At 44.1% G+C, this 14,995-nt stretch overlaps 1 protein-coding gene across 6 annotated transcripts in view; it reads right to left on the bottom strand.

Moving 5' to 3' along the window:
- The window catches only part of PSEN1 (presenilin 1), a 1,663,637-nt gene that overhangs the window by 971,573 nt on the left and 677,069 nt on the right, over positions 1-14,995 (bottom strand). For all 6 annotated transcript variants that reach the window (XM_044074674.1, XM_044074678.1, XM_044074677.1 and 3 more), the window contains one exon: positions 11,525-11,754. In XM_044074674.1, coding sequence (XP_043930609.1) covers positions 11,525-11,754 — 230 coding nt within the window. The remainder of the gene's footprint in view (positions 1-11,524; positions 11,755-14,995) is intronic.

Genomic DNA, 14,995 nt, shown 5'->3' with positions numbered 1-14,995 from the left:
CTCTAATAAGCTACCTGTTTTGTATGATTTGCAAGTTATTTGTATTCCATTATCCTGTTAATTGCATTCACTGAAGATTTTTCCCCCTGGGTCTCTACTGAAAAGGTGTTTCTACCTAGTCACACTTTCCCAGTCAACAAATGTAAATACATATCTAAGCTTCTTGTGCATATACATCAAAAGTAAATGTGATGTCCCCTCCACTATTTTGATAGATTGCATAATAGACTAACAGGCTGGTTAAGGGCTACTGCTGACACTATCAGCAAGAAAGAGGGGCCAGTCTTGCACTCTCGTTGTGGAGAAAAATAAGAAGTTATGTACCTACCATAACGTTCCATGTTAGTTGTCTTCTTCTCGCCTTCTTTCTTGCTGGATGGGTTCGGAGCCGATCCTCGGCTCCGACTCGGCACACTAAAAGCTCGAGAGCTAATTCCACCGGCTCGAGGCTCCCCTATATCCCACAATGCTAGGTGGTAACTACTCAGATCTCGTTTGGTAGCTATACCAAGCAATACTAGTCTGCAATATGGAATAACAAGATTCGGAATAAGAAACACAAAACAATTCCTATCGGTCTGTCCAGGCTTGGGGGAAGGAGGGAGGGACGCAAGAAAGAAGGCGAGAAGAAGACAACTAACATGGAACGTTATGGTAGGTACATAACTTCTTAATGTTAAGTTGTCAATCTCGCCTTCATTCTTGCTGGATGGGACCGCGTCCCTAGCACCTTATCCCGGGTGGCCTATCGGAACAGACTCTTGAGAACAGTGGAACCAAAATTGGCACGGCTTCTAGAAACCATGTCCAATTTGTAATGTGAAATGAATGTATGAGGAGAAGCCCATGTGGCTGCTGCACAGATTGAGTCTATTGGCAACCTGTCCTGAAAGGCAATGGATGTAGCTAATGCCCTGGCTGAGTGAGCTCTAGGTCTTGAGGGTAATTTCTGATGTCTAATCTCATAGATGAAGGTAATTGTAGAAGTTAACCATCTAGACAGAGACACTTTGGTAACTGGAAGGCCTAGCCTTCCTTCTGCATATGACAGAAACAATTGATCAGATTTCCTGAGATGTTTAGTTCTGTCTAAGTAATATCTCAGTTGGCGATGAACATCCAAAAAATGCAGCTTTTGCTCTGATCTATTTGAATAATTAGGGAAAAAGACGGGAGATCAATAACCTGGTTTAGGTTAACTTGAGAGGAGATTTTGGCAAAAAGGAGGGGTTCGTCCGGAGAGATACTCTGTCTTTGTGAAAAGTAGGTAAGGAGGACGACTGCAGAGGGCTTGTAATTCTGAAACTCTTTTCGCTGAAGTAATGGCCACCAGAAAAAGTGTCTTCCAGGAAAGCAACTTCAGAGAACATGAAGCCGCTGGTTCAAAGGGGGGAAGAATCAAAGACGCCAGAACCAAGTTTAAATCCCATTGAGGTGGAGGGTCTTTGATCGGAGGTTTGAGGAGAAATACACCTCTTAGAAAGGCCTTACAGAGCTTGTGAGCCATTATGCTGGATTCTGAAACCCGACATGGAAATTAGAAATGGCAGCCAACTGAACTCTGATGGTTGACGCAGAAGATCCTAAGTGAAAAAGTTCCGCCAGGAAGTCTAAAATGGATTGGATAGATGCAGTAAAAGGATCAATGTTTTTCGATGATGCCCAACAGGAAAAACGTTTCCATTTACTAGTATAAATCTTCCGGGTAGAGGATTTGTGAGAGGCTATCAATATATCTCTGACCGAGCGAGATATTGAGGGAAGCCTGGCTAAGGTAGGAATTGGAGAAACCATGCTGTGAGGTTTAGGGAAGACAGAGATTGGTGCAGCTGACCCGACTGATGGGTAATCAGATCTGGTACTGGGTCCAGATGCCAAGGCTGCTCCAAAAGGTAACAATGTAGAAAAGGGAACCATATCTGTCGAGACCAGTAAGGGGCAATGAGGATCATAGTCACTCTCAACGCGATGGCTTTCTGAATTAGACGAGGTATCAATGGAAAGGGGGGGAAAGCATACAGAAGTCCCCGGGGCCAATCGTGGACTAGAGCGTCTCTGATGGGTTGGCCTGGTAACGGGAAGAGCGTGAAGAAGTCTTGACACTTGCTGTTTTGGGGAGTAGCAAAAAGATCGCAGCAAGGATGACCCCATCTTAGAAATACCTCCTCTAGAACTGATGTCTTTAGAGACCACTCGTGTGGCATGAGAATTGCTCTGCTCAATCTGTCTGCAATGACGTTGGATTTCCCGGGGATGTGCGTCGCCGTCAGAAAACGTTGAGAAGAGATCGCCCATTGCCAAAGTCTGAGTGCTTCTCGACATAAAGGGTATGACCTGGTTCCGCCTTGTTTGTTGATGTACCACACCACGGACATGTTGTCCGTCTGAACTGCAATAGTTCCTATGGGAAGAGAGTCGTGTAGGGCTTGCAACTCTAGAAACACCGCTCTCATCTCTAAGACATTTATGTGCAAGTGGCACTCGAATGGTTGCCATGTGCCCTGGACTGTCCTGCCCTGATAATGCCCCCCCCACCCGATCAGGGAGGCATCTGTTGTCAACGTGGCAACTGGAGGGGGGAGAGAGAAGGGTCTTCCTTGGAGAAGTTGAGGTGACGTGACCCACCAAGATAGCTGGTTTCTGCATACTTGAGTGATCAGTATGGAATGGGACATCGGGAGTCGCTGAAAGGACCATTGGGTGAAGAGCATCCACTGGAGGATTCTCATGTAAAAGCGAGCTAAAGGAAGAAGAGGAATAGCTGCCGCCATGAGTCCCAATACCTTTAACACCAGTCTGACTTTGACTTTGACCAAATTCAAAAGTAGAGAAACTTGGTTTCAATGTCTAAAACCCTCTGCTCTGTGAGCTTGCGAAAGAGTCTGTATCTAATTTGGCGCCTATGAAAGTAATAGACTGACAAGGCGACAAGGCAGATTTTTTGAAATTTATTGATATGCCTAGAGCTTGACAGGTTTGCACGGTGAAATTTCTGGATAGTAAAAGCTGATGCCTGGTGGTGGCCGTAAGGAGCCAATCGTCCAGATATGGAAACACCTGGAATCCCTGGTGCCTCAAGTGAGCCGTGACCACTGCCATGCATTTGGTGAACACTCGGGGGGCTGTAGTGAGACCAAAGGGCAGGGCTCTGAACTGATAGTGACTGGCTCCTAGCCTGAAGCGGAGATATCTCCTGGAGCGCCGGTTCATTTTGATGTGATAGTACGCGTCCTGAAGATCTATAGAGCACATCCAATTGTCCTGACCCAAGAAGGGTAGGATGGACTGTAGCGTGACCATCCGGAATTTTGTTTTTTTGACAAACTTGTTTAAACGACTGAGATCTAGAATGGGTCTCCAGTCCCCTGTTTTTTTTGGTACCAAAAAGAATTTGGAGTAGATTCCGGATCCTTGCTGGTCTGCTGGGACTGGTTGGATGACTCTTTTTAATAGTAGCTTTGAAATTTCCAAAGCTGCTTGTTCCCTTAGACCGGGTGGAACATCTGGAAGGGATTTTTTTGGTTGAGATGGGACGTGAATAAAGGGAATTTTGTAACCCTCGGATATGATCGACTGTACCCATTTGTCTTGAGTTAGGGAAAGCCAGGCTTCTGGGTACAGCGATAATCTTCCCCCGACTGCCTCGGCGGACAGCCGGGCAGCCCCTCAGGGGTGCTGAAAGGGTTTGTCAGAGAACACTTCTCTGCTACCCTGGTTTTGCGGACCTCCTCTGCCTCTGGGGCGGCGTCGATTATTGTTCCCCCCTCTGCCTCTAGAGGGGAAACGACCTTGTGCGTCAGATGAGACTCCCTGAGATTATTTGCGAAACCACATCTTTCCTCCCCTCTGATCCTTGGGATAGGGTCTAGAAGGGTGGAAAACGGACTCCTACGGCAGAGAGTCTTACCTTCCACCTCACACCTGGTCAATGTATCCTTCACCTGTGGACCAAACAAAGATGATCCGTCAAAGGGGGAGTTGGTGAAGGACGCCTTGAAAGGGTCCATAAAATTACACAGCCGCATCCAGGCGTGCCTTAATGCAATGCCTGTGCCTGCAGATCTACTCGCTCCATCTGCTGCGTATGAAACCAGCCGCATGGAAGAGTTCACTATTGAATTTAGGGTAGCCAACTGGGAGTTCATTGTGTCTTTGAACCCCTCAGCTGTAGGATCCTTCATCAATTCACCAATATCCTTGAGCAAATCTCTTTGGAGACGGGTGAAATGGCATAAGTAGTTCAGCGACCGCATAGAAAAGGTCGCTGACGAAAACATCTGCTTGCCGTACCTGTCCATGGTCCTAGAATCTTTATTAGGAGGATGGACAGGAACAGAAGGATCAGCTAGTTCCTTCTTTGTGGCCGCAGCCACCACCATAGCATCAACCGGGACACCTTTGGAAAGAAATTGTTTGTCTGAAGGAGCCGTGATGAATTTGGATGGTCTCCTCGGGGTAGGTTCCACTGAGTCAGGAGCCGTCCACGCCTTCCTTGACACCACTTCCATAAGGGGGTCAAAGGGAGGGGACACCCAGGAGGTAGAAGGGCGAGAACCAAATGCCTCAAGATACACCGACTCATCCTCCGAAGGGTTTAAGGCTGGCCAATTTCCCCTCTGTTTGAGAATCTCTAGGATGTCTGCAAAGGAGACATCTTCAGAGGGGCAACGCGTGGGACCCTTCAGTTCCTCCAAGTCAGTATCAGAAGTGATAGACTCAGGGGAGTCAATGTGCTTCCTCTTGCACTGCCTCTTCCTAGGGGGATCTCCAGCAGGGTCAGGAGAGACCTCGGAAGAGGAGGAAATTCCCAATGGGGAAACTTGAGGAGTTGGTTCTCTACGGTGTAAAACAAGGGGGTGAGCAGAAATCTCCGCAGGCACTGTAGAAGGAGGAGCTGAAGGAACCAACTGCGGGCAGAACTCGGTTCTAGCGCTCCGCATGACCTTGAAGGCATCCCTGTCAGGCAAGGTCCGAGGCCCTCGCTCGAAGAGACAAGAACCCTCCCGGCACCGACAGACGGCTCGGCCGATGTCGGAGCCGAACTCACCAGCGCCGAAGCTCCGAGAGGGAGAACGGGGTCGGACAAGGGTCCGATGCCACTCGCCCCCTCGGAGCCGACGATGGAAGCCCGGCGCCGAGATCCCTCCAAAGAGGAGATCGGGCGGACGGAGCCGAATACGATGGTATCGGATCCGACGCACTGACAGTGATAGGTCCGACAAGCTTCGGCTCCAAACTCGAAGGAGTCGGAGGAGGAATATATTGAGGGACTGGAATAGCCAAAGACTGATGAGTCGGGCTATGGAGCATTTGGGCTAGTGCCTCGGACTTAAGAAGTCTACTCACCACCCTTTGTAAGTCATGGTCTGACAACCTGGAAGACCGAGAGGAATGTGATTTGTGGCTCCGTTCCGACAGGAGAGGAGATCCCGGTGCCGAATGTATGGAACCAACAGAAGGGGACCTGGATCTCTTCCTATAAGATGGCTCCGATAATGGTATCGGAGCCGATGAGGATTTACTCTTTTCGGCTCCAGCCGGAGCTGAAGTAATAGTAAAGGTAGATCCAGAAGGGGATCTTGACCTCTTTTTTGCATGTGGCTCCGATGGTATCGGAGCCGATGAAGCCTTAACAGCCTCGGCTCCAGCCGGAGCCGAGGTAATAGTCTCTGGCAGAACATCGGCTCCAGCGGAGCCGATGTCGGGACCTGTTTAGCCACCTGTACAGTCGACTCAAAAGCAGGAGTCGACTGTTTCGGAGCCCTAGAAGGTTTGCCCGAACTGGACTGAGTCGGGGGACCTTCAGGTTTCAACAAACCTCGTAGGATAAGTTTGTTTTTACGCTCCTGCAGGACTCGAGGGCTGAAGCCATGACATACAGCACGAGTCCTGCAGGTGCACAGGCCCCAGGCTATAGACACAAGTGTGACCGTCTGTCAGAGACATTTTCTGACAGCACGAATCACACTTCTTGAAGCCTGAGACCTTTTCCTTCGACATCGAGAAAATGTCTAACACAATACACACACACAGACACACTCTGAATAAAAAATTATTTAGTTAAAGGCTATGTAAAAAAAACACACACACTCAAGCCCTTAAAGTAGAATAACTTTAGTCACTAGGACTGGGAAGGGGAGGGCCAAAGGCCTAAGAAAGGGAGAAGGGGAAAAAAAAAAACAATAAATACTCGACAAAAAAAAGGGAGTCGAGAAATCTATAGTAATAAACACTAACAGGGGCTAAATCTATAAAAAGAAAAGAGTTTTTGAAGTACCAAGTTAAAGTTTTTAAACTAACCTGCCTGAGCCGGTAGAGAAGCACCTCGTCAGCTATAGCGGCAAATGAGATCTGAGTAGTTACCGCCTAGCATTGTGGGATATAGGGGAGCCTCGAGCCGGTGGAATTAGCTCTCGAGCTTTTAGTGTGCCGAGTCGGAGCCGAGGATCGGCTCCGAACCCATCCAGCAAGAATGAAGGCGAGATTGACAACTTAACATTAGGTGGTTTACAAAAGGGCTTTTCATGCTGACATTCTTCTGTCAGATGTAATGGATCTGCAGATGCAGCTTGAAATGTAAGTAAAGCATTTTTTTCCAACATTAAGTTCAAGTTCCACAGAGAAATGTACCTCTTGGGGCTTGGGGTCTCATATGTAAAACTGCTTTAAGAAAAGCTTTTACAGCTGATTGTGCTGCTGAAAGTTGATAAAAAAAGCAGATATGTGGAACTCAACAGATGTATACTTCAAGCTGGAAATCAAATAAAAAGCTATTCAATCTAGTAAACATATAAAGGAACAACACAAGGTATCCAAAACCTAGGATACAGTCCAAGTAACAAATTCTGTCCACTTCTGGATACAAGATGTTCTTAAAATGTGTACCAGTTTATAGGAACACAAGTTAATGTCAGTAAACAAAACTATATCCTCCACACCAAATGATTCACAGTTCTGACACTGGGGCATCAATCCATATATTATCAGATGGGTAGCAAACTGGTTCACTGACAGAACCCACTTAATCAAAACAGGGGAAGGCACCTCAAGCAGTACACACGAGCGCCGTACCCCAGGGATCGGTCTTGAGGTCTCTGTTACTCGGGATATACTTCTCTGAGGTGCAGGTCAAAACCAGTGGGCTATGGCTGACTAAGTTTGCAGATGACTGTAAGTTGGGCGCAGTCATCAATTCCCCAAGTGATGTGGACATCTTCCAAGAGGGTCTCACCCAAACAAATGACTGGTGCCAGAAACATGGCCTCAAGCTGAATGCCAAAAAATCCATCATCATCCCCTTTGGGGACAGTGACAACCCCACATTTTACCACATTAATAACATCTTAAGCACGCAATCAGTTATGAGGGATTTGGGCGCCCAGGTTGACAGCAACCTGACTTTTGACCACCATGTTGCTTCCGTTGCATGGAAAGCTTTCTAAATGGTCCACCTCATAAGTAAGGGTATCTCATCCAGGGACAAGGAGGTCATAACATCCCTATATTCTTCCCTTATGAGGCCAATTATTGAGTACAATGCCCCCTTCAGCATGTACCTCGTAAAGCACATGCAGCAGCTGGAGAAACCACAGAGGTTCCTCACCAGAAGAATCCGGGGCCTCAAACATCTACCCTACACAGACGGGCTAAAAGCCCTGTCCCTCTACTCAGTTTCATACAGACTCCTCAGTGGTGACCTCTATCTGGCATACCAAGCAATCACAGACCCTGCTCTGATGGGGCTGCTGCATATCTGCAAGTCAAGCTCCATTCGAGTAACCTGCATGTGCAACCTCAACCTGGTCTGTGACATCAATAGGACTTGTTGGCGGGATAGATGTGTGTCCTAGAGACTCCCCCATCTGTGGAATAGACTACCTCTCCACGTTAAGAATACCTTATTATCCCTTTTCAAGTGCAACCTAAATAACTGGATGGGAAACGAAAATACACCCCCTGAGATTCCACCTTGCTGGACAGGGGCTTTGGGTGCTGACTTGTCTAAACATGGACTAAACTCTTGGCTAGACTTATAAGGGCCTCAGGGCCAATAATCTAGTCACTTCCTATGCTCCTATGGGATGCAAAACTCCCTTCTTGATTTTGTATCAGTAAGGATTTCCAAAGAGGCAACGGATGTGGTGGGTGCGTGGCTAACTCTTCAGTAGCGAATACCATGGCTGCCTTTGCCATGATGGTTCTAGCAGACTGACTTTGTTTTACACAGCTTTGAGAAGTACTTTATGAATCACATGAAAAGGAAGGCATATATTAAGGTCTGAATCCTTCTGAAGGAGGCATCATCAAGCTTTCACCATGCTGAGAGAAATGAGTGAATAAAATGTTTTGACTTGACTGCTGTAGTCTGTGGTAAATGGATCTACCTTGACAGTACCCATATCTGTATTATCCCTAGTAAGACAGATGGACCCAATTTCCAATTGTTAGCTATTACCATCTTCCTGTTAATGAAATCTGCCAACGGTGTTTGCAGACTGGGAACACAAATTGCTTAAAATGCTTAAAAATGCAACCTGAGCTGTAAAGTTGTCTTCCAGACTTTGACTGCCTCCTTACAAAGATGGAAGAAATCAGAATCCTAGGGGACACACCTGGAGGACCCACTATTTTCCTACAACAACCACCCAAGAGGTCAATACTGCACTTAAAAAATTGACATCTGTTAAGTTGTTTTGTATTTGTTTTATCAGTATACATATGTATCTATAGTCTTCACGTAAAACAGTTCCTATGCCTAATGTCTGAAAGTTGGGAGGGGATACAACATCTTTGGAAGTATTTTACATCAGAAATATAAAACATATACTGAATTATCTGTTCAGTGCTTGTAAGTGTACTGAAAACACATACACACTTCATATGCACTACAGTTCATTACTTGGACCTAAGGCTATTGCAATGCTTTTTGAAAATGTGTAATCTCAGACATGGCAGCCGTGACACAGATGAGCATATGGACTTCTAAAAAGTAAGTAAAGTACAGTACATACTCTTTTCATTGTCATGGCTGAAGTCTGTGTATGTGACTGCCCATCTCACAGCAGTTAAGCCAGTCCTGGCAACTACTGCCAAACACATTTCTGCTAGGAATGCCATATAGGCATCTTCTGTTTGTACCACTTCTGATCTGATTTCATTTTTTAAAAGCCACATTTAGTGATCGGGAAAGAGCACTCCTTATACAGTAACATGCCACTTTGTAATGTCGGGTAATAATAGGGTTTTACTACCTGAAAAGTATATGTGGTTTAAAAGAGTACATGTGACTTCTAGCAGAGTATCAGTTCATAACAGTTTCTAGAAAGCTTATTCAGTACATGTTTCCAATTCCACATTATGTAGCTGTGCAAGGAAATTACAAGTTTGAATCCACAGCAGGTAAACAAATCCACTTTTATTTTAGGCTGGCTGAGGTTTTACCTTGCTAAATACGGGCAACAAAGTACATTGTTGTAAATCACTATAATGATTACATCTGAGGTCTGAGTGTTCCACAATCCCTGTTAATGATACTGATATGCTTTTTATTGTAGCAGGAGGTATTTTATTTTATTTGGTGTGTAACTAGATTGCTCTTACTAAATACAACCCAATTTCAGAGAAGACTAGTGGTGGCATTCAGAGTGACTAAGGGTAATTTCTCCAGGATGCTACCGCATTAGCCTACTCTTTACAAAAAAAAAATTGCCAAACGATCTTCTACATCCACCAGAGCTAATGTCAGCTCAGGCAAGAGAGACTTCTCTATTTTAATCTCTACAAAGGATGTGGTTATCAACTCCAGCACCGAATAAAGATGTATATGTGTGTTTGCTTTCAGTGAAGACTAAAACCTCTTTTGCAATGTAGCATGCTGGGGAGAAACAGAGCAATTTTTTAAAGCCATATTCAACATATGGTCAATCTCCAGAAAGTATGGTGCAATTCAGCCAGCTACACAGACAATGCTCTGCAGAATTACTGAAAAATATCTCTTGCCCATTCCCTCCCTAGTAACATGGGACTGGATATAGGTATACTGCATAGTGCTGACCGCCATGGTAGTATGCTACAACATCCTGGAAGAGAAGACTTCTTAATTTGCCAATCAAGCCTGAAGAGGTATACAGACTGTCCTAAGAGTGTATGCTCCTTTAGTGGACAATGGGTTAAGTCTCTTAGTTTTACAAGGTGCTTTTCTCTAAATTCTGGCTCAAACATTCAAGGTAAGTCCTGCCCCGAGCCCAAGAAGGCAAGACAGCAGTTAACCCAGCACTGCTCAGTGTTCTGTTGTATCCTGCATGGGAAATACTGCTGCACGTACAAGCTCACCAGAGGTGGTCTACATACCAAGACACGCAGAGACTGTGGATACTAATGTTACGTGAAACAGTAATTTTTCTAACGATATCCTAATCCGAAAAAATAACTATGCATTTCTTTTTAAAATGCTAACCAGCATATTCATCAGTTCTCCTGGCATCCTGTTGAATTGTTTCATCAACAGAGTTCCCAGAATTCTTTTCTACTTCACACCAGAGACCTCCAAACTCAGTCCATCTATACTCACACATGCATATTTATACTTCCAAACTGGTACCCAATTTTACAAAAACATTTACCTCCCACACTACAGCTTGGAAGCTGAAGCTCCAGCCACATAAATACACTAAAGCTATACTAAGTAACAACAATGTACTACACTACGCTAGTTGGAAGCCCAAATGAAGAAATGAGTGCAAATGCACCTAAACAATAAATACATTTAAAAAATGTCATGATTTACTATTTTATTATTTATGTACTGGACAAATGGAAAGTCTTTAACAGGTAGCAGCAGAGGCCAGCCAGGCCAGGAGTGTTTCTCCCCAGGCCTCTGCTGAAAATGAGCTTTGTCCCAGTCGGACTTTCCCAGTAAACAAATGTTAAATAAAAAAAAATAAATAAATAAATCAATGAATAAGTTCAAACAGGAAATATGATGTGCAAATACACTAAAACAAACAGAGAAGGAGAATACCGACATCAAGTACTGTGCAGAACAGCAACACAGGTGAGGCATTTATGGATGTTTTCTACTACATCTTAACATGACTTATAAATGGATGCCAGCCACAAAATGGTAATGTAATGCACTGCCCTCCTGCACAAAACCACATAAATGTTGCTCAATCATTAAGGTGAAGTCTTCTCCTGATCTAACAGTAGGAGACTATATACTGCAAGATGCTCCTGGCAGCAACCTCATAATAGCTAGGGTATCAATCCTTGGGACCTGTGGTGGTATAATCTCAAACCAACAGCATTCCATGTCTCCAGCTAGTACCATTCCAAAATCAGCTTTAAGGGTACTGTTTACCAGCAGTGGTGTTATCCTCACATTGAAACACGGGGCTTTTTAAAGACAACTTGCAATGGTCTACTTTGTCACAGGTTTTTCATTGTCCCATGCACATCATAAAATATAAAAGAGAAAGGAAATATGATATGAATTCAGAAGAACAAAATAAAAGAATTAACTTACAGCTGACCATCCTTTCGTGTATAAAAGCTCACTGACTTGATTGTTGCTACGACGACTACCATACAGAGTGTGACAGGCACAAACAACATGATAACATGCTTGGCTCCATATTTTAATGTTAGCTCCTCATCTTCTTCATCTTGTTCCACCACTTGTGTTGTGCTAGTCTGTGGTCGCCCATTTGTTTCGGAATCTTGGCTTTCATTCCTCCTTCGTTCACCACTCTCATTCTGTAAAAAAAAAAAAAATATCTGACTGCATAAAGAACACAAGATAAAATCAATCCTACAAGAAAACAGTACATTTTATTTTCAAATGTTATGTGATACCGTTAATATAAAACAAATGTAGAAAAAGCAGTGAGATAAGCAAACATGCCTATCAAAACAAAATAAAACAATGTACTAATTATGACAGCAGTTTGCAAGTCAGACAGGGTGGTTTATCTACCAAAACTCCAGATCTCCAAAAGAAGCACTTTGAATGGGTTACATCTTCAAATATGTAACATAGCCCGAAGTCTGTGCCACTTCATTTGCTATACAGGAACTTCAAGAGGTGATCCATAAAATCAGCATTTACAAACAGTGAGACGCTCCAGCAATTTTCCCTGTCTAACCGCAGATTTATTAAGGAACCAGAGTATCCAGTCTGTGCCACTTATACAAAGAGAAATGAAAAATGAAGAAAACATCTTGGAGAGCTCCAGACCGCCCCAAAATGGAAGGATACAGTACTTTAACTTGTCACAAACAAACAATATGAACTTACCATAAAGCCAGATTAGTAAGAATCATTTTCTAGCTTGCCAGAAACAAGAGTTATAACACTTACCATAGCATTAGGTTGGTAAAAAGTGTGTCCATCTTCAGCAACATGGGAGACAAAGTCATCAGCTGCACACCTACATTGGTCAAGCAAAGAGAATATGTCTCTGACCACAGTTGCCCCATAAGAGGATCTTTCCTTGGATATACTATCAACTTGTAATACTTGGTGAAGACATTCAGACTTAACCAAGTGGCAGCAGCAAACAAAATCATCTGCTATGGAACTATTCCTTAGGAAGGAAGTGGCTATTCCTTTCACAGAACAGGCTGTGTGTGACATGAATATAACGCACACCCCTTTGAAACAACAGTATCTCATACTACCTGACAGCCATGTTGATACAGTGACCTTGGACCACCGAAACCTTTTTCTTTGAACAGCAAATGGAATTTAGACATTGTTGCATTTCCTCAATTCTTTGGTCATGATGTGGAAAGACAGCAGACAAGACCTTCTCTTTTGTCCTGGTAGTTAAAAAGAAAACTGGCAGACAGACACTAGTTCAGACTTGTTTCTATTGCATCCCAAGACATAAATGGCAGAGCTGTTCAAAGTACAGCTCCATCCTTAAAGCTGAGGTAAATGAAAGGGCCTGAACCTTCTAGCTGAAGTGATTAGCTGCCAGGATGCCAGGCTTCAAAGACAGATAATAGACACATCCTAATGCTGATATGAAGGCCTTGTTAGGATCTCTATGATGAAATACAAATCCCAGGAAGATATGGGATCTGTCTCCTTTCCATCTCTAGGTACTTCTACAGGAAAGCATCCAGCTGTCTTGGAAAAGTAAAACTGGAATATTAGACACTCAGTAACCATTACTCCCAGTAGAACAGAACACTGACCCTTTAACAAAGCCCCTTTTTCCACTACATCTGTGGGTACTTCAAGACCGGTATCTTCCTTCTACTTGGAACAGTAAAGCTGAAATATTAACCACTTACCAACAGGCACTCTCAGTGGAGCAAACAGAAAAGTGAGCCTGTAGCCCTCTCCATTCCATCTGCAGGTACTTCCAAGGAAAAGGCATCTGGATGCAGTAAAGCTAAAATATTAACAGCTCATGAAACAGCACTCTAAGCAGAAAAGCTACCTTTACAACAGCAGCACTGTTTTGAATGTTAACATGTAACTGTGTTCAAAGAAGTCATATGCAGTGCCAGGTATTCAACAAAGGGATTTCTACAGAGTCGCTTGCCCCTATGGCTATTCATATGAAATAATCCTTGATATTCCAACTTTTCCTGCACTGATAACCTTCAATTCTCCTCTCTTTTTCAAATTTCAATGCAAAAGAATGATGGCATCCTGAATAACTACTGACCTATGGAAACACTGCTCTCATAACTCTGCGCAAAAGCCTGTTTTCTCAGTTCTGTGTCAAAACTGCAGAAGGGAAAAATGTACTCCTTTCAGTGAGGACAATATCTTTAAACAGAGCATTTACTCACCTGGTCTGCATCCCTGTTTGGCTGCTCCTCAGACTAGCACGTATGCGTGCACTGACCATCTCTTGCTGACTGGGGTACTATTGCCTGATTTGCTCCCCTCTCACCCTAATTTCCAGCACCCCCTCCTCCTCTAACTTATTCCATCCTCTCTCTCTCCACCTGCTTCCTATCAATATCCAATCCCCCTTTAAAGCAAAGTCATCTCTATCAAAGTCAATACACACAAAAAAACATACCAAATGAAACACACTCTCCCATCGCATTGTTCTTGTCTCCACTTTTACCACCACCATCTCCCACCCACAAATAAAATGTCAATGCAGCAGTTAAGAGTTGTCACCTCTTAGCAAGAGGTTCTCTGGTTCAATTCTCGGCTGGGGTGTCGTCTGTGTGGAGTCTACATGTCTTCCGTGTGGTCATGTGGGTCTTCTCCGGGTGCTCCGGTTTCCACCCACATTCCAAATACATGCAGTAGGTGGACTGGACACTCCAAAATGGCCATAGGTAAGAGGGTCTATGTGAGTGAGTCGTACGGATGAACTACCACAGCAGGGTTAGCCACCCAGAGTTGTATAACCTTGGCTCGAGATGATTGTCACTGTTGAAAGTGACACCCTGACTCCACGTGCAAAATGTGAAAAAGGGGTTGAGGATGAATGGATACTCCATCCCTCACAACCACCGCAACAATTGCTTCAACACCTGCACACTATGTAACAAGCATCAAGACATACAGATTTTACCCCTCAAAATCTATCCAAACAGGCATAACTTCAACATTCCATAAAAACCTTTACAATACCAACTTCTCCTCCCGCAACTAACAATTTCCTGTTCAGCCACTATGCTGGTCATATAGTCCACACCAGTCAAAACATACAGAATACATCCCAATGCCCCCTGCATATACCACATTATCATACTACAGGAAGTGTCAATATATAGAGAGTGTCAGTAGCTTAACAAGTAGTACACAAGCCTTTGGAATGGGAAGACCAGAAAGCTGTGGGTCCTTTTCCCATACCTGGTAGTTAGATTAATTTTCTAATAATGTCAAAGGATGGAGAAAACAATAAATCAAAGTGCCATTTACTTGGGCTGGTGGAGGCTCCAGTGGATCTAAAAGATCCCCTGTACTTTATAAAATGAGTAAAGAAAGTTTCCCCAGTGCTCTGACAAATTTCCCCTA

Source organism: Protopterus annectens, chromosome 6.part0 (genome assembly GCF_019279795.1).
Source record: "Protopterus annectens isolate FY-2018-M chromosome 6.part0, PAN1.0, whole genome shotgun sequence".
Classification (NCBI taxonomy): domain Eukaryota; kingdom Metazoa; phylum Chordata; order Ceratodontiformes; family Protopteridae; genus Protopterus; species Protopterus annectens.
The sequence above is the reverse complement of the archived record's forward strand: the minus strand, read 5'-3'. Positions and strand labels throughout refer to the sequence as shown.